This window comes from Thalassophryne amazonica, chromosome 13 (genome assembly GCF_902500255.1).
Source record: "Thalassophryne amazonica chromosome 13, fThaAma1.1, whole genome shotgun sequence".
In the NCBI taxonomy this organism is placed as follows: Eukaryota; Metazoa; Chordata; class Actinopteri; order Batrachoidiformes; family Batrachoididae; genus Thalassophryne; species Thalassophryne amazonica.
Window position 1 is genome coordinate 12,665,220 of NC_047115.1, and position 26,812 is coordinate 12,692,031.

At 40.4% G+C, this 26,812-nt stretch overlaps 1 protein-coding gene across 1 annotated transcript in view; it reads left to right on the forward strand.

The window, feature by feature from the left end:
* The window catches only part of cdh11 (cadherin 11, type 2, OB-cadherin (osteoblast)), a 266,524-nt gene that overhangs the window by 218,988 nt on the left and 20,724 nt on the right, over positions 1–26,812 (forward strand). The window contains exon 8 of the mRNA XM_034184513.1: positions 2,935–3,122. Coding sequence (XP_034040404.1) covers positions 2,935–3,122 — 188 coding nt within the window. The remainder of the gene's footprint in view (positions 1–2,934; positions 3,123–26,812) is intronic.

Genomic DNA, 26,812 nt, shown 5'->3' on the forward strand with positions numbered 1-26,812 from the left:
AATTTGGTTCCATTTACTGTCCAAATTTGGTTCTATTTACCATGCAAATTTGGTTCTATTTACCATGCAAATTTGGCTCTATTTAATGCACAACTTTGGGTCCACTTAATGTGCACATTTGGTTCCATTTAACGTGCAAATTTGGTTCCTTTTAACCTGCAAATTTGACTTCATTTAGCGTGCAAATTTGGTTCCATTTACTGTGCAAATTTGGTTCCATTTACAGTGCAAATTTGGTTCCATTTAACACACAAATTTTGTTTAGTTATACCATGCAAATTTGGTTCGATTTACTATGCAAATTTGATTCCATTAACTGTCCAAATTTGGTTCCATTTACTGTCAAAATTTGGTTCCATTTACTGTCAAAATTTGGTTCCATTTACTGTCCAAATTTGGTTCTATTTACCATGCAAATTTGGTTCTATTTACCATGCAAATTTGGCTCTATTTAACGCACAACTTTGGGTCCACTTAATGTGCACATTTGGTTCCATTTAACGTGCAAATTTGGTTCCTTTTAACCTGCAAATTTGACTTCATTTAACGTGCAAATTTGGTTCCATTTACTGTGCAAATTTGGTTCCATTTACCATGCAAATTTGGTTCCATTTAACCTGCAAATTTGGCTCCATTTAACATGCAAATTTGGTTCCATTTACTGTCCAAATTTGGTTCCATTTACCATGCAAATTTGGTTCCATCCATTTTGTACCACTGCACACTGTGAAATGGCAGCTGCAACCACCGCACATGCACATACTAGTGGGGATGGCGTTTAGCTAAACATGACAGCAGTCTGTACACAAAGTCAGTGCATGGCATCACAGACTATATCGTCATAATTGTGAGAACAATTTTGGACTCCTATTTAATGTTTAATGTTTTTTCATTCAATCAATGAATGAAAAAACATTAGTTGCATAACCCGTTGAATGGAACATTCCATCTTTTACTACATGAAACATTCGTACCATTGAACTCATAAACATTCATTATTTGTAGAATATTAGTGCTTAATAGTCATCATTAAGAATACAAATTTCTGGGAATTTTCAAAGTTGGAAACATTCCGTGGGAATTAATGGAAATGAACTGGAAAAAACTGCAAAATTGCAGGTTAGCATATAACAGGGAACTTAAATGTAGCTTTAAAAAACCCATATTGCAGCATACATTGGGTAAAATAAAAAATATTTAATACAAATTCAGTTGAATTTTTTCCCCACGCTGTTCATTCCTCAATCGCATGCACAGATCATTTCTAGAATCCTGCACACTACAGCAGAACTATTGAAGCTGTGTTACCACATTTGAGCCTAACATCCAGTGAGAAAAAAAAGTGAAACATTTTGAGTGAGGTTTTGTGTGTGTGTGTGTGTGTGTGTGTGTGTGTGTGTGTGTGTGTGTGTGTGTGTGTGTGTGTGTGTGTGTGTGTGTGTGTGTGTGTGTGTGTGTGGAGGGTGTGGGGGGAGTCATAAGGAATACATTTATTCAATATTTCTGCTTTTGTTGTTAAATGAAATGATCAATTAAAGTTCTCTTCATGAATAAAAGTAAAAAATGTAATTAAAAAAATTGTATTAAAAATGTTTGCATGCTTGTCTGCTTATGACAAAACAAAATGATTATATTTATGTTTGTATGTGATCCAGTTTTTAGAAATGACCATAAATTTCCAGTTATTTCCCATTAATTTCCATAAATTCCCACTAAATCACATATATTCCTGTTGATTCCCATGGAACATTTCCCACTTGGAATATTGAAAATTGTTTTCAAAAATTTTTAATATTTTAAAATTTCCCAAGCTTAGCTTCAGGTAGAAAGTTTGTGGAAAGTTTGAAGAAATTCACTGGAATTTTTCCACCCCTTTGCAACCCCAGACACTATGGACATGTGCTTTGGACCAATCTTTGACCTGTGAACTAAATTAAGTCTCTTTGTCTTCAGGTGCCCCTCAATCCTTTTGCCAAATTTGACTCAAATTAGATCAAAACAAAAAGTTATTTTGTTCGTTCACAGATGGACACAGAAGACCAAAACAATCCCCGCATATGCACAGCCCACTGTGGTATAAAAACAATGCCGCTTAAATAATGTGCGCTTTAGGTTTATTCTGGCAAAAACCAAAAGGTGTTTTATGGAAAGCAATGATGTTTAAATCATCAACACAAACTTGCTGCAAAACTGTGACCCAAAATAAGCGCACCTTTTGAGGTGTGTCAACTTTAGTAAGACTACAACAGTTTAACATTTGCATTCCCTGTCAGAATTCCCACTTCACTCATCTTTCGGAATGCTAAAACATTACATAACATCATTATAGTACTTTTATTTTGAAGACGGCCGGGTTCCTGCATCTGGAGCAGCTGCACAAACATGTTAATGGTAGCCAACGATCTATGAAATAAGAGTCTTGTGGAGAAGATACCCGTGTCATAGGGCCGGAAGATGTGAGGAGGAAAGAAGCGATTTGGAGGATGGGGCAAATAAATCTGGGAAAAGTGAGCTTGTATGAGGGAAAGATGGGGAGGAGGGGAATTTAGAGTGATGAAATGTGCAGAGGAGATGGAACAGGGAGAAAGGTTTAAGGAGGAGGGAGAGAGGAGGAGGTGGAGGAGCAGACATATGGTCCGACTGCTCCCATTCTGCAAGCCAGGTGTCGAGTCCCTCAGACGCACATACACCTGACACTACGGAGGATATTAATATCCTTTGGGCCATATGAGACAGATGGTATAGCTCATGCTAGTCCCTCTCTACAATCCAGGACTGACCCTGGATCAGATAGTAAACCCAGTGGATGGCAGCCGGCAGCGGTCTGAGGACGACGACGGGTTCAGAATACCCACGCAAGCTGTGACCGCAGGTTGACACCAGCATCACCAAATGTTGCTGATTAAAAGTCAAATTTCTGTATTTTCCTCCTAGGTGTGTATCCCATGTCTGTGTCTGAGGACGAAGTTCCGGGAGGGGAAGTGGGTCGTCTCAAAGCCAAAGACCCCGACCTCGGAGAGAATGGACTGGTCAACTACCGCATCATAGACGGTGATGGTGTGGCGATGTTTGAAATAACCACCGACTCCCAGACCAGAGAGGCTGTCGTTAAACTGAAGAAGGTAAGACCAACAAGAGAAAATACTGACGCTGGACTGAAGTTTGGGAACCAAGGACAGACTCAGGAAAGAGTGAGAGCACACAATACGCAGTACTTAGCAGTCGGCTGTAGTGCCTCAGCAGCAAAATGTAACTGACGTTACCACAAATATCAGGTTTCATATTTTAAAGAGTTGAAGATGAGAATGTGATATAAACTAAACAACTAAAGCAGAACTAAAGGTACTCTAGGCTCAGTCATCATTAGAGCCTCAAAATTCATTGATGTTTCTCAGAGCTAAGTGGGATTCCTCCTGAAGGCCATACTTTGAAGATTTTTCAGAGGGGTCCAACTGTGAGAATATCCCTTCATAGATCCAGACGAAGCTTGTGGGATTTTGAGGATTTTAGATCCCATCTGATCTGAGAGCACCTTACATTCTTCCGGAGCAGCTAGAAGATGTAGCTGTGGAGGATGTCAGGGTCACTGTAGTTGCTGCCACAGAAAGCAGACCTTGAATAAGCAGTAGTGGATGGATGGATGGATGGATGGATGGATGGATGGATGGATGGATGGATGGATGGATGAATGGATGGATCGATTAGAAAATCACAAAATCACAAAAGCAAGACTGTGTTTACTTATCTACTACTATAAGCAACAGGTTTGTTCTTGTGTCCCATAGCAACCTGTACTCAAGGTTCTTGAAATGGAACAATATCTCCACCTGGTGAAAATTTACCATTACTGCAAGTACAATAGAATTTCACTGAGTTTTCATGTTAGACATTCAGCAAACTGTTCTTATTTTCAAGTAAAACCTTTAGCAATAGATTTTCTTTTCTTTTAAGAACAATTAACATTACAACAACAGAATCGTAACCTGGAGAAAAGGTTTGATGTAGTCAACTTAGTAAAAGCAATTACAGGAATACATGTGGTCATAAATACTTGCACCCTGAGTTTTAAGTGCAGAATTTTGACATGTTTGGAAATAAATGCAAATATCACAATACAGTCTCGGCAACACCTAATTGGACAGTGGCACTTTTTTCCTGTAATTTTGCATGTGTACAACATCACAATGGAGTTGAAATGAAACAATTAAGACATCTTTGTAGTATCGACTTTCAGATTTAATTACAGGGTTTTAACCAAAATATCACAACCATTTAGGAATGACAGCCATTTTTGTATGCATTTCCTCCATTTTCAAAGCCCATAAGTAATTAGAAAAATTAAACATAAGGATTGTTTTCATTACAAAATCATCACTGTCATGATCATTTTTCTTTAGACAAGTCAGGGATGGGCACTAGATGACTAATCAACTCAATCAATCAATCAACTTTTTTCTTATATAGCGCCAAATCACAACAAACAGTTGCCCCAAGGCGCTCCATATTGTAAGGCAAGGCCATACAATAATTATGAAAAACCCCAACGGTCAAAACGACCCCCTATGAGCAAGCACTTGGCAACAGTGGGAAGGAAAAACTCCCTTTTAACAGGAAGAAACCTCCAGCAGAACCAGGCTCAGGGAGGGGCAGTCTTCTGCTGAGACTGGTTGGGGCTGAGGGAAAAAACCAGGAAAAAGACATGCCGTGAAGGGGGGCAGAGATCGATCACTAATGATTAAAAGCAGAGTGATGCATACGGAGCAAAAAGAGAAAGAAACAGTGCATCATGGGAACCCCCCCACAATCGACGTCTAAAGCAGCATAACCAAGGGATGGTCCAGGGTCACCCGATCCAGCCCTAACTATAAGCCTTAGCGAAAAGGAAAGTTTTAAGCCTAATCTTAAAAGTAGAGAGGGTATCTGTCTCCCTGATCTGAATTGGGAGCTGGTTCCACAGGAGAGGAGCCTGAAAGCTGAAGGCTCTGCCTCCCATTCTACTCTTACAAACCCTAGGAACTACAAGTAAGCCCGCAGTCTGAGAACGAAGCGCTCTAATGGGGTAATATGGTACTACGAGGTCCCTAAGATAAAATGGGACCTGATTATTCAAAACCTTATAAGTAAGAAGAAGAATTTTAAATTCTATTCTAGAATTAACAGGAAGCCAATGAAGAGAAGCCAACACGGGTGAGATATGCTCTCTCCTGCTAGCCCCCATCAATACTCTAGCTGCAGCATTCTGAACCAACTGAAGGCTTTTTAGGGAACTTTTAGGACAACCTGATAATAATGAATTACAATAGTCCAGCCTAGAGGAAGTAAATGCATGAATTAGTTTTTCAGCATCACTCTGAGACAAGACCTTTCTGATTTTAGAGATATTGCGTAAATGCAAAAAGGCAGTCCTACATATTTGTTTGATATGCGCTTTGAATGACATATCCTGATCAAAAATGACTCCAAGATTTCTCACAGTATTACTAGAGATCAGGGAAATGCCATCCAGAGTAACGATCTGGTTAGACACCATGCTTCTAAGATTTGTGGGGCCAAGTACAATAACTTCAGTTTTATCTGAGTTTAAAAGCAGGAAATTAGAGGTCATCCATGTCTTTATGTCTGTAAGACAATCCTGCAGTTTAGCTAATTGGTGTGTATCCTCTGGCTTCATGGATAGATAAAGCTGGGTATCATCTGCGTAACAATGAAAATTTAAGCAATACCGTCTAATAATACTGCCTAAGGGAAGCATGTATAAAGTGAATAAAATTGGTCCTAGCACAGAACCTTGTGGAACTCCATAATTAACTTTAGTCTGTGAAGAAGATTCCCCATTTACATGAACAAACTGTAATCTATTAGACAAATATGATTCAAACCACCGCAGCGCAGTGCCTTTAATACCTATGACATGCTCTAATCTCTGTAATAAAATTTTATGGTCAACAGTATCAAAAGCAGCACTGAGGTCCAACAGAACAAGCACAGAGATAAGTCCACTGTCCGAAGCCATAAGAAGATCATTTGTAACCTTCACTAATGCTGTTTCTGTACTATGATGAATTCTAAAACCTGACTGAAACTCTTCAAATAGACCATTCCTCTGCAGGTGATCAGTTAACTGTTTTACAACTACCCTCTCAAGAATCTTTGAGAGAAAAGGAAGGTTGGAAATTGGCCTATAATTAGCTAAGATAGCTGGGTCAAGTGATGGCTTTTTAAGTAATGGTTTAATTACTGCCACCTTAAAGGCCTGTGGTACATAACCAACTAACAAAGATAGATTGATCATATTTAAGATTGAAGCATTAAATAATGGTAGGACTTCCTTGAGCAGCCTGGCAGGAATGGGGTCCAATAAACATGCCGATGGTTTGGACGAAGCAACCAATGAAAATAACTCAGACAGAACAACCGGAGAGAAAGAGTCTAACCAAATACCGGCATCACTGAAAGCAGCCAAAGATAACGATACATCTTTGGGATGGTTATGAGTAATTTTTTCTCTAATAGTCAAAATTTGTTAGCAAAGAAAGTCATGAAGTCATTACTAGTTAAAGTTAATGGAATACTCAGCTCAATAGAGCTCTGACTCTTTGTCAGCCTAGCTACAGTGCTGAAAAGAAACCTGAGGTTATTCTTATTTTCTTCAATTAGTGATGAGTAGAAAGATGTCCTAGCTTTACGGAGGGCTTTTTTATAGAGCAACAAACTCTTTTTCCAGGCTAAGTGAAGATCTTCTAAATTAGTGAGACGCCATTTCCTCTCCAACTTACGGGTTATCTGCTTTAAGCTACGAGTTTGTGAGTTATACCACGGAGTCAGACACTTCTGATTTAAAGCTCTCTTTTTCAGAGGAGCTACAGCATCCAAAGTTGTCTTCAAAGAGGATGTAAAACTATTGACGAGATACTCTAACTCCCTTACAGAGTTTAGGTAGCTACTCTGCTCTGTGTTGGTATATGACATTAGAGAACATAACGAAGGAATCATATCCTTAAACCTAGTTACAGCGCTTTCTGAAAGACTTCTAGTGTAATGAAACTTATTCCCCACTGCAGGGTAGTCCATCAGGGTAAATGTAAATGTTATTAAAAAATGATCAGACAGAAGGGAGTTTTCAGGGAATACTGTTAAGTCTTCTATTTCCATACCATAAGTCAGAACAAGATCTAAGATATGATTAAAGTGGTGGGTGGACTCATTTACTTTTTGAGCAAAGCCGATAGAGTCTAATAATAGATTAAATGCAGTGTTGAGGCTGTCATTCTCAGCATCTGTGTGGATATTAAAATCGCCCACTATAATTATCTTATCTGAGCTAAGCACTAAGTCAGACAAAAGGTCTGAAAATTCACAGAGAAACTCACAGTAACGACAGGTGGACGATAGATAATAACAAATAAAACTGGTTTTTGGGACTTCCAATTTGGATGGACAAGACTAAGAGACAAGCTTTCAAATGAATTAAAGCTCTGTCTAGGTTTTTGATTAATTAATAAACTGAAATGGAAGATTGCTGCTAATCCTCCGCCTCGGCCCGTGCTACGAGCATTCTGACAGTTAGTGTGACTCGGGGGTGTTGACTCATTTAAACTAACATATTCATCCTGCTGTAACCAGGTTTCTGTTAGGCAGAATAAATCAATACGTTGATCAATTATTATATCATTACCAACAGGGACTTAGAAGAGAGAGACCTAATGTTTAATAGACCACATTTAACTGTTTTAGTCTGTGGTGCAGTTGAAGGTGCTATATTATTTTTTCTTTTTGAATTTTTATGCTTAAATAGATTTTTGCTGGTTATTGGTAGTCTGGGAGCAGGCACCGTCTCTACGGGGATGGGGTAATGAGGGGATGGCAGGGGGAGAGAAGCTGCAGAGAGGTGTGTAAGACCACAGCTCTGCCTCCTGGTCCCAACGCTGGACAGTCACAGTTTGGAGGATCCAAGAAAATTGGCCAGATTTCTAGAAATGAGAGCTGCTCCATCCAAAGTGGGATGGATGCCGTCTCTCCTAACAAGACCAGGTTTTCCCCAGAAGCTTTGCCAATTATCAATGAAGCCCACCTCATTTTTTGGACACCACTCAGACAGCCAGCAATTCAAGGAGAACATGCGGCTAAACATGTCACTCCCGGTCTGATTGGGGAGGGGCCCAGAGAAAACTACAGAGTCCGACATTGTTTTTGCAAAGTTACACACCGATTTAATGTTAATTTTAGTGACCTCCGATTGGCGTAACCGAGTGTCATTACTGCCGACGTGAATTACAATCTTACCAAATTTACGCTTAGCCTTAGCCAGCAATTTCAAATGTCCTTCGATGTCGCCTGCTCTGGCCCCCGGAAGACAATTGACAATGGTTGCTGGTGTCGCTAACTTCACATTTCTCAAAACAGAGTCGCCAATAACCAGAGTTTGATCCTCGGCGAGTGTATCGTCGAGTGGGGAAAAACGGTTAGAGATGTGAACGGGTTGACGGTGTACACGGGGCTTCTGTTTAGGGCTACGCTTCCTCCTCACAGTCACCCAGTCAGCCTGCTTTCCCGACTGCCCGGGATCTGCCAGGGGGGAACTAACGGCGGCTAAGCTACCTTGGTCCGCACCGACTACAGGGGCCTGGCTAGCTGTAGAATTTTCCACGGTGCGGAGCCGAGTCTCCAATTCGCCCAGCCTGGCCTCCAAAGCTACGAATAAGCTGCACTTATTACAAGTACCGTTACTGCTAAAGGAGGCCGAGGAATAACTAAACATTTCACACCCAGAGCAGAAAAGTACGGGAGAGACAGGAGAAGCCGCCATGCTAAATCGGCTAAGAGCTAGTAGCTACGCAACCTAGCGGATTCCTAAAAACACACAAAGTGAATAATGTGTAAATAATTTAAAGGTGATTCAGCAGAAGGAGTGCCCCAATCAAGGCACCAAACAGGCCATGAAGCAGCACAGGCAACGCACGACAACGGTGCTAAAATAAAATAAAAATCAACTAAACACGCTGTGGAGCAGCACAGATAACGCACGACAACAGTGCTAAAAGAGAAAAAAAATAAAAATAAAAATAAAAATACAATAAAAAAAAAATAAAAACGAAAGCGTTAGCAAGCTAGTTAGCTTGCCAACGCTAATGAGGGAAGCCATCAAGATGACCATTAAAACAGTCTGTTGCAACAACATTCACAATGTCATGTAGAGTGGAGCAGAGAAGAATTTTCTTCCAAGAAAAAAGATTCAAATCTAAGCTAAAGTCTCCCATGTACAGTGCATCCGGAAAGTATTCACAGTGCCTCACTTTTTCCGCATTTTATGTTGCAGTCTTATTCCAAAATGGATGAAATTCTTTTTTTTTTCCTCAAATTTCTACACACAGTACCCCATACTAACAATGTGAAAAAGGGGTTTTATAAATATTTTTGCATAAAAAACTAAGAAATCATGTGTACGTAAGTATTCACAGCCTTTGCCATGAAGATCAAAATTGAGCTCAAGTGCATCCTGTTTTGACTGATCATTCTTGGGATGTTTCTGCAGCTTAATTGGAGTCCACCTGGGGTAAATTCAGTTGATTGGACATGATTTTGAAAGACACACACCTGTCTACATATAAGGTCCCACAGTTGACAGTCAGAGCACAAACCAAGCATGAAGTCAAAGGAATTGCCTGTAGACCTCAGACAGGATTGTGCTGAGGCCCAGATCTGGAGAAGGATACAGAAACATTCCTGATGCTTTGAAGGTCCCAATGAAGGTCCCAATGAAGGCCCTTCTCCACCTCAGGGAGGTGACCAAGACCTGAAGGTCACTCTGTCAGAGCTCCAGCATTCCTCTGTGGAGACAGGAGAACCTTCCAGAAGGACAACCATCTCTGCAACAATCCACCAATCAGCCCTGTATGGTAGAGTGGCCAGATGGAAGCCACTTCTTAGTAAAAGTGGTAGCCCACCTGGAGTTTACCAAAAGGCACCTGAAGCACTCTCAGACCATGAGAACCAAAATTCTCTGGTCTGATGAGACAAAGATTGAACTCTTTGGTGTGAATGCCAGGCGTCATGTTTGGAGGAAACCAGGTACCATCCCTACAGTGAAGTATGGTGGTGGCAGCATCATGCTATGGGGATGTTTTTCAGCAGGAGGAACTGGGAGACTAGTCAGGATTGAGGGAAAGATGAATGCAACAGCTCTGTGAATGTCCTTGATTGGCTCAGCCAGAGCCCAGACTGGAATCCAACTGAACATCTCTGGAGTGATCTGAAAATGTCTGTGCACCGACGCTCCCCATCCAACCTGATGGAGCTTGAGAGGTGCTGCAAAAAGGAATGGACAAAACTGTCCAACGATACGTGTGCCAAGCGTATGGCAAGGGTGTGAATACTAATGTACGTGTGATATTTTAGTTTTTTATTTGTAATAATTAAAAAAAAACACTTCATGTTGTCATTATGGGGTGTTGTGAGTAGAATTTACTCCATTTTTGAATAATGTAACATAAAATGGTGAAAGGTGAAGCGATGTAGATACTTTCCAGATGCTGTTTTAGCAAACTGTAGCTGAAAATCCATGTTTTTTTGTTTTTTTTTAATGAAAATCCTTCTTTATTCCTCCATGATGCTACTGTGACCAGTTATACAACAGACAAAGGTTGCACTATGCCCAGTTTCTTTAATCACAGCCACAGGCGCCTATAACTCCTTTTGAGGTGTCATGAGTGTCTTGGTGGCTTTCCTCACCCATCTCCTTGTTGTACTCATTTTTTGAGAGCTGTCCAGAATGGAAATATCAACCAAACAGCACCACACTTTTGTGTATTTCTTTAATTAAATGTATATTCAGTATTCATCTTATACAAAATCACTTCATTTCTGAGCATATTTTAACTTTCTTCAAATTGTGTGGTCTGTTTCAGGAGTTTTCGTTGACAGTCAGAGGAGTAAGATGGAAGCAAAGAGGGGATTTTCATTTTACTCCACTTTCCTGACAGGATCATATTCCGTGTGTGTGTCTGTGTGTTTGATAAGAATTGTGCCGGTTCGGTGTGCGTGTGACAGAGAGTGCATTACCACTGATGCTTCCCTCAGCCACAGCACTGATCCTCTTGCACTGTGACTGGAACCCACAGACTCATTGCAACCGGAGCTTCCAGCGATCCAGCTCAGCACACACAATTACATTTTTTTCCCCTCCGTGTGTCTTGTGCACACTCAGCCTCTCGTTCTGTCGAATGCACAGCGCCGTCTCACACTCGCACAAACACACTGTTGCATGTGCAGCTCCAGGTCAGGATTAGGAGCCGAATCCTCCGCTGAGCTGCGGTCGGGCTGCTTTCCCTCTCGGCACAGTCGACCTCTGACTCTCATGGTTTCTAGAAATAATAGAATTTAAAGAGAAACATCAAAAAGTCAAATATCAAATTCTGCTTCAGTCCTTACCATTTTCCTGGTTAGGCCAGAGATTAGGAGATGTTCTGGATGTAGGGTGGGGACAAAAAGACAACACGTCAGCTATACTGCATTTAAACGTCAAGAGGAGGAAAGCAGTCGTATTCCTCGCTGCCGCAGAATCACCGTCACCTGACGCGGCAGATGGTAGTCGACCAGAGGAGAGGTGGTGAAGGCAGCAGCATATTTCATCCCAGCCTGTTTCTGTGGAATCAGGTCAGAAAAATCTCCATATGTTTCTCAGTGTTTGGGGCTTGTGCTCAGGGGCCATTTTCTTGGAGAGGGTCATATAAAATAAGAATGTTGGTGGATGGCTAAGACCAGTTGTTCCACTGCTGTGATTCATTTTTCCCCACTGACTTACAAAAATGCACCAAACCTACTCAAATCACATCTGTCACTTATCCCAAGTTTGGGACTTTTCAAAGGTGCATACAGACTCTTGGGTTTAAGCAGGATGCCACTTTAACATTGCCATGATAATTTGGGAAGCAATAATTTGCTTAACCCTCTGGGTTCCAGGGGTATTTTCTAGATTTTACCATACTGTCAGTAATTCAATTTGAATAAGAATAAGAATAAGTCTTTTTTGTCATTGTACATGCATACAATGAAATTTGTCCTCTGCATTTAACAAATTGTAATTACAGTTAGACACAATCCAACCACTAGGAGCAGTGGGCAGTCACAGTCCATGATCAGTTTACATCTTTTTGTATCAGCAGACCCGACTGCTAAAGTGATGATCACATATTGCTGCTCCGTGATGCTTCTCTTCCCGTCCACTCACATGTCCATTACATTCCAACTCCTCTGATACCGAGAGGTTGCAGACGGAGATGTTAGCTTTTTTCTGCAGCAGTGGGGCTGGGTTGAGCGACGTTGCTGTGTCTGTTCTGTCTGTGTTTACTCTGCCAAAGAATATCAGATAGTCTGGATAGACGACATCTGCTGAGTGATGGAGGTTTTTTTTAACCTCAAGATTGTTCTCCATCTCCAAGCACTGATAACACTGTGAACAATCATCAGGAGGTGTTTGCAGATGAAAAGCAGCATTTATGCACAACAGCTTTACCTTTAAGTGATGATTATATGGAATATTGTTTAATATGTCCATTATTTTATGCAACTCTTTAATTTTACTCTCATACTTGCTTGTTCAATATTCTACAGTGATAGTTTTACAGCTTCTGCTTTAGCATCATTCAGTTTAAGTGTTTTGTTATGTTTGGGCAACAGTTAATGTCCCAGAGATGTTCAGTTTCCAACTAAAGCAGCACTTCAAGTTCATTCTTCCACCAGAAGCATGAATAAAAATAAATAGCCTGGCTCTCAGTGCTTTTTTTAGTGGGAAATTCAGTAGTTATCCCCACCCCAGGTCAGCCTTGAAGGTTTCATTCCACATCTCATTTAAAACCAAAACAAACCAAAAAATGCAGCTCATATGTTTGCATAAACACGGTCCAGTGTGTTATTTCCCCGTGTTGGTATGGTGATGTGCTGGTCAAATCTGGGCAGAATGTCCATCAGATTACGTGATCAAACTCCCCAACTAACACATTCAAAGCCTTGGGATGCTTGTTTTGGAGCTGGTTGATGTTGTCGTGAAGCATCTTTAGCATGTCATTAGCGTTAGCATCCAGCGGGATGTAAACAACAATGACGAACACCGCTGCAAATTCATGAGGTAGATAGTGTGGCCGACATTTCACAATTAAGTGCTCTATTGCCTCGGAGCAGTGGCTGCTCACAAGAGTACAGTTTGTGCACCAACTTTTGCTTATGTAGGCACAGAGTCCACCCCCATGGGTTTTCCCTGAATATTTCGGTCTACACGGAAGGCTGAGTCCGGCATGTTGTTGGTTATCTAGGTTTACATCAGACAGGAAACAGCACAGTGCTTAATTTCTTTGGAGGACCTCAATGTCGAATGAATAAGATCTAGCTTGTTATCCGAGGAGTGGACATTGTCCAGGAACAGACAGGATCAGTGGTCGGGTAGCGTTAGCCTTTAGCTTAGCCATCAGGCTACTCCCATTGCCCCGTTTCTGCTCCCGTGCACACCGCTTCCTCTTGCCTCCTGCGCGCTGCGCTCTGCTACAGCAGCCCTGTGCTCTCAGTAGCTGGAACCTTCCCAACGTAGCTCTGAGATCAGAAGATCCTGTTGATGTTATCGTGGCGAAAGCATTCCTTATTTTCATATTAAGTTCAGCTAGGCTCTGTGTCCGACGCGCAACCCTGCCAGTCGGACTTGCAAAGGCAATTTTAAAACCAGTTTTACAGCATTTTGTCCTGGGAACTAGAGAAACCACTGCACTACTGCACACCGCCATCAAACGGTGCATTCTATGAAATTATGTATTTACTTATTTGTATGTTTGTTTACGCACCACTTTCAGTCAGAAAATTTCAACATGGTCCTCATATTAAAAACTGAAACATCATTAGACCATTCAAATGTCCAGAATAAAAACATCTCATGCAAACAAACAAATACAAACAACTTGAGATGAAGTCATTTCCTAATTATAAGAAACGGCAACTAAATATACTTTTAGATTATCGTTAAGTGATTTGTTGGTCGTAGACTTTCTGACATCATTTTGCTGATTTTTAAACCATCGGTCACATCAGTTCTGATCCCCTTCTAGTCTTTAAAGTCCATTTTCTGTTTTTACTTTTACTGTCCACTAAAATGTACGATGGAACTTTTGCACAAACAGTCAACTTAAAGGGAATCAACCCATCGTCAGCAAATTGGCGTGTGGATCCACACCAGGTCCACTGTGGTGACCCTGAATGAAAATGGAAGAAGTTTTTCGGTGCAAGAAGTCCAAACCACCACTGCACCATAAAAATCTCCCAAACCGTATCCATATTTATGAAAGACTTGGCATTCAGTGGTGTAATTATATTTTGACAGCAACATGACATTCACGGCTAGTTGCGTTGCTGCCCACACAACACTGATGTTGCTCTGAAAAGCAGCCAGCCTGAACCCACAGCTCGATGCTACCGATGCTGTGGGAAAAATCTCCCTTTGAACCAATTGATACGAGTCCTTTTCATGCTTTTTCTCACAGTCGTCTGCGTAAGCCAACCCTGTGCAGGTCAATGTGCAGAGCGCGGCATCAGTGACGCCGTGGTCAGAGGCTTCTTTCCCTCATAAAGGCTCAGGCCAGACAGAATGAATGAACAACTCTGGTGCTCTGGTTTTCTCTCAACATCTGTTTGTGTGCCTTGGAGCAAAGCTTTTTTAACACAACAAATAAGCCATCGACCATCAGCGTTTGACTGCTCGGTTGCACAGGGCTGCTGGAATTTTATGAAACCTGAGGTGGAATCATGGTGCGCTAGGCTAATGTGATGTCACGGTTTTGCATGATGGTTGGGACTTGACTCAGAATCAGAGATGTCTTTCAGTAAACAACTACATATACTATGTAAATATCACAAATGAAAGGTCAAAGTTGCGATAAGCTCACTAGGGGGCCTTTATGATGACGTGACGTGGTTGACGCAGGTCAGTGTAGCTCAGTGGAGGGCAACTTGTACTGGTGGAGCTCAACATTTGCCAGTGGTCCACTGACTTACTATAGGACGTAGTTCAACATCTGCCATTCCAGGGTGGGTGCATTGGTAGTGTACTCCATATAGCAGTAGCGTAGCTTGGCAGAGTTGATCGTCAACTCAGTGTTTGCTACGTCACATGACATAGCCTATATGAACTTGACGTAACTCAGCGATTGCTTCACTTGCTACTGGTGCATCGTTGAGACGATGTCTACATATCTCGTCACATTTGTGTGTCTAGTGAAGCCTCCGCCGCTCGTCAGTGGAGGTCAGAGGAAGGGAATGGAGCAGTAAAAATGTAGTAGCGGAGGTGATGTAGCAGTAGCAAAGCTCAACTCTTGCCGGTCTTTTAGCATAAAAGTTGAAGATTTTAAGCATGCTGAATAAAGTTTTTCCAGGACTGCAATGAACATCAGTATTGCGCGAATGATTTCGATTCAGCTCCTGCAGAGTCTAGCGAACCTTGGCACCAGTTGACGTCAATCAACTTTTCGCTCTTCAACGGCAAACGCCGAGGTAATCATCAGAGTGTGAATGGGCCGTAACGTAGTGGGAGCCTTGAAATATCCAGTGGACACATGACCGAAATATTTTATTTTATCAAAATGAGCTCAACCAGCCTGTTTTAAAGTCTACTTCATGCTAACTAGCCAAACGTGCAGTGATTGTAACAGTTTGGCAGGCTAGTTAGCCCAGTCGCTGTCTGGATATCTGGATAAAGAATGTGTTTGGTGTTTGCATATTTATTCCTGACTTGCGACTTGCTGTGAACAGTTTTGATTTGGTGGAGAAGGATTTTCTAATAAACATATGATGTGATACAGCTAACTAGCTAGCTAGCAAGCATGATATCCATCTGCTCCATTAAAACGCTGATTTTTCCTCACCTCAGATGTTTGCAGTATCAGGTTAGCACGTGATTTGGCATCAGTGCAAATTTGCTTGTGAATGTTCAGCAAAACTGAAAGTGCAAAATATTCACAGTGGACGCGTCACGGCTTTGACCAGACCTACATGAATAAACAGACTGCAGCCAGTTAAGACATTTAACTGCCACAGCAAGTAACCAGGAATTTTATGTTTCATTGAGGCCAATGACACAATGCCACGGACAATATATTAATACATTCAATAAAAATGAATAGATTTATCATTGTAAAGGCAATCCAAACTTTCTAAAATCTTTGCATTCAGAATTTATAGTCCGATGACCACAGGGTGGTTCTGAGCAATAGTGGAGCAGGAGGCAGCTGCTAATTGGTTTGCAAACCGAAGCGGGAATCTCCTCACAAACTCAGCAGGGTAGTTTGTGAGGGATGAGATGGGAGCTGAAATACAGCCTGGAACATTCTGAGCGTACAGATGGACAGCTGAAAACTGGATTATGCTGCAGAACTGAACTGAGACCTTTGGTTCATTTTCCCCTCCAACATGGAAACTGGACTCAGTTTTAACTGTTGTCAGCTCGACATGGTGCACAAGTATTTTTACCTCATTGATTATTCTACCGTAAAATACCTTAAATCCACCTCACATTATTGCATTTTGATACCCAGCTGTTAATGATTTTGTCAAAACAACAACAAAAAAGGATACCCACCCAAGCCTGAAACTGTGTGTAATTGATGGTATAAGTAGCATAGTAGGACACTGGGCCTCATGTATCAACGTGCGTACGGCGATATTTGAGCGTATATAGGGTGTACGCCAAAACGGCTGCGCCACTTGGCATTTATCAATGTGGTCGTTGGCGTGCGCTGTGCTGAAAATATACACCAGGTCGAGAGGTGGCGTAAATTATACACCAAAATGAACCAGCGCTGGAATCCACATAAAAATGAAAATGATCGGCCTGATAAACAGTGCCATTATACAAATCAATGCATATGTTACATAAATAACACTTTCCTGATTATACTACTTAATAATCAATACAAATTCCGCTTTTGCTGGATTGCTGGTCTATCGAGCACGATCCGTGGCCACAGCGCTGACCGCAAAGAAAGCTCAGCGCTGCTCTGACTCCAGGTTCTGGAGAAAAAGGCGAGCAGCGCTGAGCTTAACTTTGTGGTGTGATCGTTTTAGACAATGAAATTGATAATAACAACTGTAGTGTTGTCATTCCCTTCGCCCGTGCTGCAATCAGGTTTTGCCTTCTCCATTCGTTTGTCACAATAAAATAAATAAAGAAATACATCTTAAGAATAAAGAAATCTGAAAATTAGGCGTGTCTTATTAATTGAGCGAGCAAATATCCACATGTCAAGAATTATTGACATGTGAAAAGAGAATACAGTGGTCCCTCGCTATAACGCGGTTCACCTTTCGCGGCCTCGCCGTTTCACGGAGTTTTTAGTCCAATTTTGCATGCCTTTTTTTTACAGTGCTCTGTGTTCTGCGTGTCTGTTTATAAGAATCTTCTCTCCCAGAATAAAAAAGAGCGCCAACAACTACTCATAACTGTGTTTGTCACTCGGAAACAGACACCTGCAGCCAGGTGTGAGTGGAAAAAGGCGCGGCGTCAGGACGCAGACGCGCGATCTGTGAAATACTGGTCAGTCACCATTAATAATTTCTTATGTGTCCAACCTCGTAGGTTGATCGTTAAAATTAAATTTGTTAGTTCTAAAAGTCATAATTATTTATAGGAAAATGTTCTATTTTTATTTCTCAAACAAATGTTTGGGCCTGAAAAGAGTTTGGTCTTATTTTCTACTAAGGTTTGAACTTTGAGAGTGTTTACACACGAGAGAAAAGTGAGAAAATGTTAATGCCTGATTGAGAAAGTGTATAAAGTGGTTTTACAGGGGTTTTACAGCTTTAAAATGTCTATAATAATTGTAAAAAAATAACACTGACTACGTCGCAGTTTTGCGTATTACAGACTATTTTTAGATTGTAACTCCCGTGATAAACGAGGGACCACTGTAACACTTTTTTGATTATACTACAAAACAATTAATACGACGGCCGCTTTTGATGCTCTATTGGCACGCGTCGTGATTGGTGGAGTTCTTTTTCTTTGCCGTCTTCCTGGCTTCCATGTCGTAAAATGAGGGTGTGTCTGAAGCGGAGTCTGAATATTTATGGGCGTGTTTATTATAATTACGATTGTTTTCACCCGCCGCGTTTATCAAGGTCGCGTCAGGCGTACGCTGGAAATGGGCAGGTGCGCACTGCTTGATACATGTCACGGCAAACTTTGGTGTACTTCAAATTTACACCATAAATTTACGCCACAACGTGCGCAAATTTGTGACGTTTGGATACATCGAGATTACATTTAGTTGATGCATATTGGTGGTAGTCTTCTGTAAAGTAGGTGAAATTAGAAAATTGGGTACAACATGCATGAACATTCTGATTCTCTTTCCGAACACGAAACCCATGAAAATCATGCCGCGCTCTTCAACAGAAGACAGTTTTGAAATTTTAACAGAAATTTTAGCTTTTTGGAATATACAGAAGCAGCATCTTTCACACAAGATGGCGCAGTGATATAGTGGGAATCATACATCATTGGGCCTAATTGGCAATAATCAATTGTAGTTGTACAGTTGAGCTCAAAGTTTACTTAGCCTGGCAGAATTTTTGCTTTTTTGGCCATTTTAAGAGAATATGAATTACAACACAACTGTATATAATCGCATATCAATAAGAAGTGATAAGAACTGTGTTTACATATGAATTTTGTCAACAACAAAAAAAAAGGATACCCAGCCGAGCCTGAAATTGTGTGTAATTGATGTTATAAGTAGCACAGTACGACACTGTGAGCAATCGGGAAAGTTTAAGGTTCAATTTGTGATGTTTGGATACATCGAGATTACATTTAGTTGATGCATATTGGTGGTAGTCTTCTGTAAAAGTAGGTGAAATTGGAAAATCGGGTACAACATGTAGTAATCGGGACTTACCGTTCTCTGAGCAGAATCCCCGTTCTGATTCTCTTTCCAAACATCCAAAAATCATGTCACACTCTTCAACAGAAGACAGTTTTGAGATTTTAACAGAAATTTTAGCTTTTTGGAGTATACAGAAACAGCATCTTGCACACAAGATGGCACAGTGATATAATGGGCAATAATTGGCAATAATCAATTGTAGTTGTATATAATCACATATCAATAAGTAATGTGTTTACAAATTAATTTGGCAAAAACTAAAACTAAAAAATCTGGCCAGATTTCGTGAATTTTTAAATCAGGTTGGAAATTGGAGCCAAAATTTGTGAATGGGAGATCGCCCTAACAGAAAAAAAAAAAATCAATAATCAAAGTGATCATTAGAGGTATTCCTGGAAAACAAATATTTGGTTCCAAACAGAATCAACTTTTTATAAAGTTATGAATCAATTTATTACCTCAATCAGAGAGGTTATTGTTTGTTCCTTTGGTTTTTGCTGCAATTACTTAAACATGTAGCAGTTAGTGTTTGTACCATCAAGAAGGTCTGGGGTCTAAGGACTGGAGATCACCTGACCAAGCTCTCAGTACCTGCTAATTTGTGCTAATATGCAAACTAAATCACAGAAACTTTACTCAATGGAAATACTGTAGCACAGACTTGTTGGATGGTGCATTTGTGCAATTCAGCACACAGCAAACTATATTAGCGCAGATATTTCTTATAAAACTCTTATAAAGTATAAATACAGTCCAGTTCACAGCAGCTAGTGTAACGGTGACCAGAAGGAGGTGCTGTGCAGTGAACCTCACTCCCCATTGTCAAAACATGTTCTAACAACAGACGATAAAGGCCTTGGTTTTTACCCTTGTGGTTAAAACAATGGCACATAGCTGTCTCTCAGAGTTATGACAACCCTTATTATTCATAATGCTGTGACTTAAAATACCTTAAACTGATGAGTTATTAAAAAATAATAATAATCCCTGCTCCTCCTCCCCCCCATACACTTATCATGATCAGAGAAACTAGCCAATGACACCAAAGCAATTTTTTTTTTTTTGCACCAGGCTGTAAACATGAGTTTTAACATGATGGTCTCCAGAAAGTATCATACTTTTGGAGCCAACCTCAACTGCAGAATCTGGCATTTCCTCTGTGGCTTCGTTTCTCAGCTTTGATTCATCATTTAGTTTCATCGACACACAACCAAAGTCACTCCCAACAAAATAATAAAGTTCACAAAAGAAAAAAAAAAAAAAATGTTCCAACTGGAATAAGATGCAGGAATTTTGGCTTCACCAGCACAAACTGTGCATGTCTTTATGCATTAGTCCTGTAGTGCAAAGGCCTACGAAGGCAACAGACTGCAGACATGCACACACCCACGTCTTTGAAATCAGTGTTGGGGGGGTAGGAGCGTTCAACTAATCACTATTCTCACAAACACACACACACACGGGGGCTTAATCAGCTATTCTCTTTCAACTGTGTCCTGACTAAAGCAGTCCACAGAATATTAAGGAGCTGCGTGCGTGTGTTAAAAAGACAGACAGAGACAGAGACAAGAAGGTGAGACTGAACGAACTGGGTCACATCCTTCCTATTAACGTTGTGTTTGTCCTCGCCGCTGAGACCGATGCTGCCGCACCTCAATGGCTTTCCAACAAGCCATTGAGCGGAAATGTCACTCGTCAACCAGAACCTGAATCTGAACTCAATCCGTTTAAAAAAGGCACTAATCGCCATGTTGGATGAGTGACACTAGAAGAAACGACTAATATTCTCTCTTCTTCACCTCGTTGATCGATACCTGTTTATTGCTGTTATTTGATTAGGCTTAGAGCCGAGTTATTACCGAGTGGGTTCCAGCCAGTAAGGATCGTCCTCATCTAATGCCAGGAGTACATCTCATCACATAAAACTAATCAGTGTTAACCTATTTATTTGCACCAACCCAGTTAGTACTTTTATTTTTGCTTCTATTTGTCTGTTAGCAAGTGATCTACAGGTCCTGAGGGCCTCTGGTGCTGCGGCTTATCCTGGGATTCTGTAGTAATTTCCCACTGGACAGGACGCCAGCACCCATTTATTGCTGAGTGCATGTGAAAGACGCCATATAACATAAAGCATGCTAACCTAATGCCACCTAGTGGATGAGACCAAAAACAGTCAGGAGAGGTCACTTGGAACTGTTTGCCAGTTTTCTTGGACCACAAATAATAATATATCAATTTTACAGCAAAATCGTGCATTTGGGGGTACAAGCACCAAACCGGTTCTTTTCGGGTAACGTTAAGAAATGATTCGTCCACCGACATCAGTAGCCTTTTTGCTTAACGATTCCCTCATCGGTCCTTCAGAGCGGCCGTTGTTTTTGGTGGTGTTTGTCTGGAAAATGATCACGACTCAACCGTAATCAACCGTTTCTGCAGTGCGGCTCTTCTTTGAAGCTTGAAGCAATGAAGCATTGATCTGACTCGCTGCGTCATTGGTTTTTATTTCGCTTTATCTTAATTTTTCCCCGCTAAAACTCCAAAGTGCATATGTCTGTGAGTAATATTTACCTTTTTTATGTTAAACTGACCTGTCATGGTCTTCTGAAACAGTTGATAGATGTATTTTATAACTTAAAAACGGGGCCAATGCTAATGTGTTAGCATGTGTATGGCATTTTCAATGTTAAAGTTAGCATTAAGCTTTTCGCATCTCAGCATGTTTGTGTGCATTTGTTTTCTGTATAATAATTAATGGCTCAGTGTTTGTTGTCGTAAAAGAGTCAAATGTATTACAAATTGTAATTTTTTACATTTATTTTTGTTTATATATTAATAATAATAATAATAATAGCAACAACAACAATAATCGTAATAATAACTGATAATGCTACAATACAATTTTACAGAAAGAGACAAAAAGAACCTGATTAAAAACACAACAGAAAATATGAAACCAACTAACAATGAACCTAAATAAATACATATTGAATTAAATAAGTGTTTCCTGTGAACACCAAGTTTAATGACAATTTGTTTCGGTCAAACCATATTTTCAATGTGTTAATTTCTTCAGTTATTTCCTCCAGAACTATCTGCCAAGCTAGAAAACTGCTGCATCCTAGTAAGAGCAGAATACTACTGGAATGAATCTGAATAAGGAGAATTGTTTTTTTTTTCTCACCAAAATGGATGCTGCACTCACTGCAGTTTATTGTCTGGAATAGTCCCAGATTGCATTTCAGAGCTTCTCGAATTCAAACAAGGAAATGCTTTTGACAAAAACTACAGATTTTGTTTATTTTTATTTATGTCCAGAGATCAAGGATACAGTGACCAATTTCATATTTATTTACGTTAAGACTCAATAAAATGTCGTTAACATAGAAAATCCGTAAAGCCTACTTTTAGTACACAGAAAATTCACAAGAGGTTTCGATAAGGGAATCGATAACGAATCGGATCGATAAGCAGAATCGATAATGTCATCGATACTGATAAAATCTATCATCCCTGTTTGGCATGATGATTCCTACTTACCAAGCTGCCCACTTAAAAATCCAAGATGGCAGGCATTTTCCAAAATGGAGGCCAAAATGACCTCTACAGAAAATTACTTTTTGCAATGAAATGCTCCGGTCACAATGGATCTGTTTTACAGAATCAGGAAAATACACAATGGTGTCTAATTCCAAGATGGCCACCATTTTTTTTTTTTTTAACAAAAATGTTGTTACTTATTTGATTTGTGTGATGTTGGTGTCACATTGTAGGTTTTTCGGGCATACCCCATTCAATTTTTCATGTTCCAACAACAACATGACAATCTTGGTGGCATAAACTGCCTTTTTGACCATGTTAACTGCAGATATTAAAAATAACAACACAAAGTATTCAACGCTAAAGAACTTTTAATAGGCCGACATACAGTAGTTTCAAGTGATGAACATTTTCAAAACATTTGATGGATGGAAACCAGTGATACTAAATGTAATAAACCTCAACCTAAATAAGCAAAATGAAACATAAATACCATAATTAGCTAATAAAAAGCATAATAAAACAGAATGTGACATCAATATAATTTTAATCGATCACAACATTTCTGTGTAGAAAGTGATTTTTGATGGGTCATTTTCCAAGATGGCCACCTTCTTGAAATTTAAAGTGGCCAATCTACCAGATGTGCTAAACAATATCATGGGAATCACTTTGCCAAATTTGGTGCTTGTACCACCAAATGAAAGATTTTTCCATTATCTGCTCCACTACATAAGGTGCTCCAAGTTGAAATTTGCTAGTCTGAGTGAAGACCTAGACCCATATTTTGCTTTCAGTTGGCCACACAATCGGAGTTGCATATACTACACATTCGGAGCAAATTGGTGAAAAAGAAGAACCAACTTAAAACGTTGTTTCAATTGGTAACATCTAAATGAATTAAGTTGATGAACGCAAGTTAATAAGTTAGATCAACTCTAACTTAGAAACAGAAGTTCAAACAACTTTCATTCATTCATTCATTCATTTAGATGTTACCAATTGAAACCAATCATTTAAGTTGGTTCAACTATTCAGTTTTTCAGTATGGATGGATGGATGGATGGATGGATGGATGGATGGATAGATAGCTTTATTATCATTGTCATTACAACGCGATTTCCACACTCACATTACACAGACAAACAGTAATTAATTACAATTATTACTTGTTTACCGTAATAATGGCACACATCAGAATTAAGACAACACATATACATTTGACATTGTTTATGTGCACTAAACTTGAAACAGTCCGTTTTCCAAATTGAGGCGATGTGAGTGTGTGGTAGCCACTGCAACTGGAGTCGTGCCGCTGCCAGCTTGTGGGGAACGGGGACCTGCCGCAGCTAAAAACCGCGCAGCCCCCACAGGGGAAGGAAAGACATTGGCGGGCGCCGGAAAGGGAAGGTGTTGATGGGGAGGGAGGGGGTGGGGGAAGGGAATGGAACATGCTTCAGTCCTGTGAAAAACAGTTTATTGTCTTTGAGATGAGATAAGAAACAGCCAATGTTCCCCAGGCCGAAACAAATCCCTCTGGAGGAGACAGTAGGGCAATTTGACCTTCAGGCTTGATAAGCCTGAAATGTTATGGTTTCAGCAGTGAAATCACTTTTTAACAGTTCCACTTGCACAACCAAATCCCAATTATGAATTAAGAATATTAACCAGCCTCTGAAATCTTCAGCTTCAACTGCAAGGCATGCATCTGCTCCAAGATGTCATCCAATTTGCGTCTGAGTTCAAGAGTCATCGCAGTCTGAGAATACACTGCCTTGCCAACCTCTTTAATCATGATGGACAAGCGAGGGCCTGTGGTTCTTGATGCCGCCGTCTTGCCAGTTTTCCGGTAGGGCACCACATATGCCAGAAAGTACCAGCCCTGCTACCATAAGACCAAAAATGAATAAATCCTCGACATCCTCATCGGAGAAAAGCACCATGCATGCAACACACCAAGACCCCCAGGAGTCGAGAACATAGCCCGCAGGATACGTTCCATCTGGGCAGGTAGGATCCCCGGTCCTGACCTTCTTGTAGAAAAAAATGGTGTCAATAGCGTTCAAAGACCAGCTGATCAATTCCATGGTAAATCCAATAGTAGTCCAATAGATCCAGAATCCAATATAATTTTGAGGAATTCACAGTCTGGTGAAGTAGGGACTTGAAGGTCAAAGGCAGAGAACAGAGATAAGGGAGAGCGGAGGAGAAGCGACCGCCCTCATCAGAGTCCCAAGCTGATGGTTGATGTACTTGTTAATCAAGAGTGAACACCCTCATGTTATATAGCATGTAAGCGCTAATATCTCAAACGTAGAATAAACCAGCTTTTTTGGGTCGGATATTTCATCAGATTGTGGTACTCACTGGCTAATCTGGGTTGACATTGTCCATGTGTACACATTTAAAGCTGAGCTGGATGAATACCCCCCCCCCCCCCCCCCCGCCACCTTCTCTCTTACTTTTATATCTTTAAAGATTTTAAAATATAACCGTTTATGTTGTGAAAACTGTAACATTTCGACATTATTGCATTATAAAATACTGTCATCTGGCAGCACCAGTCTAATATGTTGGGTGTTTATAGCCGGCCTATTAACTGGTAACCTCTGGTAAACCTTGTGTGTTGCACTCATAAATTTATAGTGGCTTTTATAACGCTTCATACAATCCTCATAAGTCAGCATGCTCTCACTGGGCTTTCATTAAATGACTGTATCCTGCAGCTCACGTCCGCCACTTTGTCACTTCATCACCGGCAGACGGATGGAGGAATAGTGGTGCAGAAAACCGGTAGTTATGCTATAATACAGCACTGCTATCTCAACGTGTGTCATTTACTGTGATTATAGCCACAATAGAGGCTGCAGATGAGAGTTGTATCCATTTGTTGCAGGCGGCGCGCGACCCTTACAGTGCGACCTTCTATACAAAAGCGCATGCACTATTATTAGCCTATAAAGCAGACAAGAAGCACAAGCAAGATTTTTTTTAATTACTGCGCTGCTTCTTTAATGATTGACTGTGATGTAGAAAATGTTTCTGCCAGCAGAGCAGCAGATGAGAATCCGTTCAGTCGTGCTGTTCGAGCGCTTAGTGATATTAAGTGAATTCGAGCTGAACTCAATACGAGTGAATTGAATTTCCAGCTTTGACAGCGACCCACCTGTGATATTGGATCAACTCAGCAGTGATTTTTAAATGAGATTCAGTCTGAATTTACCCGACTGTATTAACAAAAAAAAAAAAATGAAGAGAAATTCTAGGAATTAAAATCTGCATCATTAATTTGTATGTGTTTATTTAAGAAGGACAGCAAACATCTGTGACGGTTGTGTCGTAATTGGCCAAAAGTGCATTTATGTTAAAAATTATTGTCGTAAACGATTATAAAACAGCAGGTTCAGGACCAGAGTCTCCCCTCAGACATAAAAATCACTAAGGTTCAACCAGCACCATGGTGCTGTTTGTAGAAGGTGATGGATATGCTACGAACCAGAGGGTCCTCTGTTCAAATCACAATCCTTAATCCCCAATTTGCTCCTGGGGTGCAGTGAGCACCTTTGCATGCATGAATGTGAATATAAGTCATCATTGCAAAGCTCTTTGAACAGCTAGGAAATGCTGTTGATTTGCCAATAAATTTGTCACAGTTTTAAAGGTGGGTAGATCTAAAGCCCTTTCTTACCAGTCTCACTTTATGACATCACATGATCAGAAAGAACTATAATCACCACGCTCTCTTCTTTGTTGGTGTTAATAAATTTTCCAGCTAACAGGAGAGGGTGGTGGTTGTGCGATCAGCTGTCTATCACAAATCTAATGAAGAAAATGAATTAATGAATACAGCCTACTCGTCTGACTGTTATTACTCCATAAATGGCCAGACGCCAATTTAATGTTTCATTTTGCCTTTGGTCCAGTTCTTGTCAGCCTTTGCCTGAGAAACAATTGATTCCATAGGGTGGCAGCTACAAAAACATTTTTAAATATGAAAACAGTTGCGCCAGGTTGGTATTCAAACTGGTTACTTGTAACAGGATGAATAAGTGCATCCTGCTGATAATTAAAAATCAAAGGTATGCACTTTGAGTGTCCTTCTAGTTGAAGAATACACAGTTTTGTAAAAATTTCCTGCACATTTCCTGTGTTTGCTTTTGTTTTAGTTTCAATTCGGGTTATCCAGAGCAGTAATTTAAAAAGTTGTCACCTACTGACACAATGAAATTCCAAACCCAAGACACAAATCAGTCCGTCGCAGAGTGTGGACACAATAACATTTAGTCTATCTGATGCTGAAGGAATATGTGCTACTTGTGGATTCAGGAGCCTGAATCAGTGGAAGTCATAGTTGGATTTGG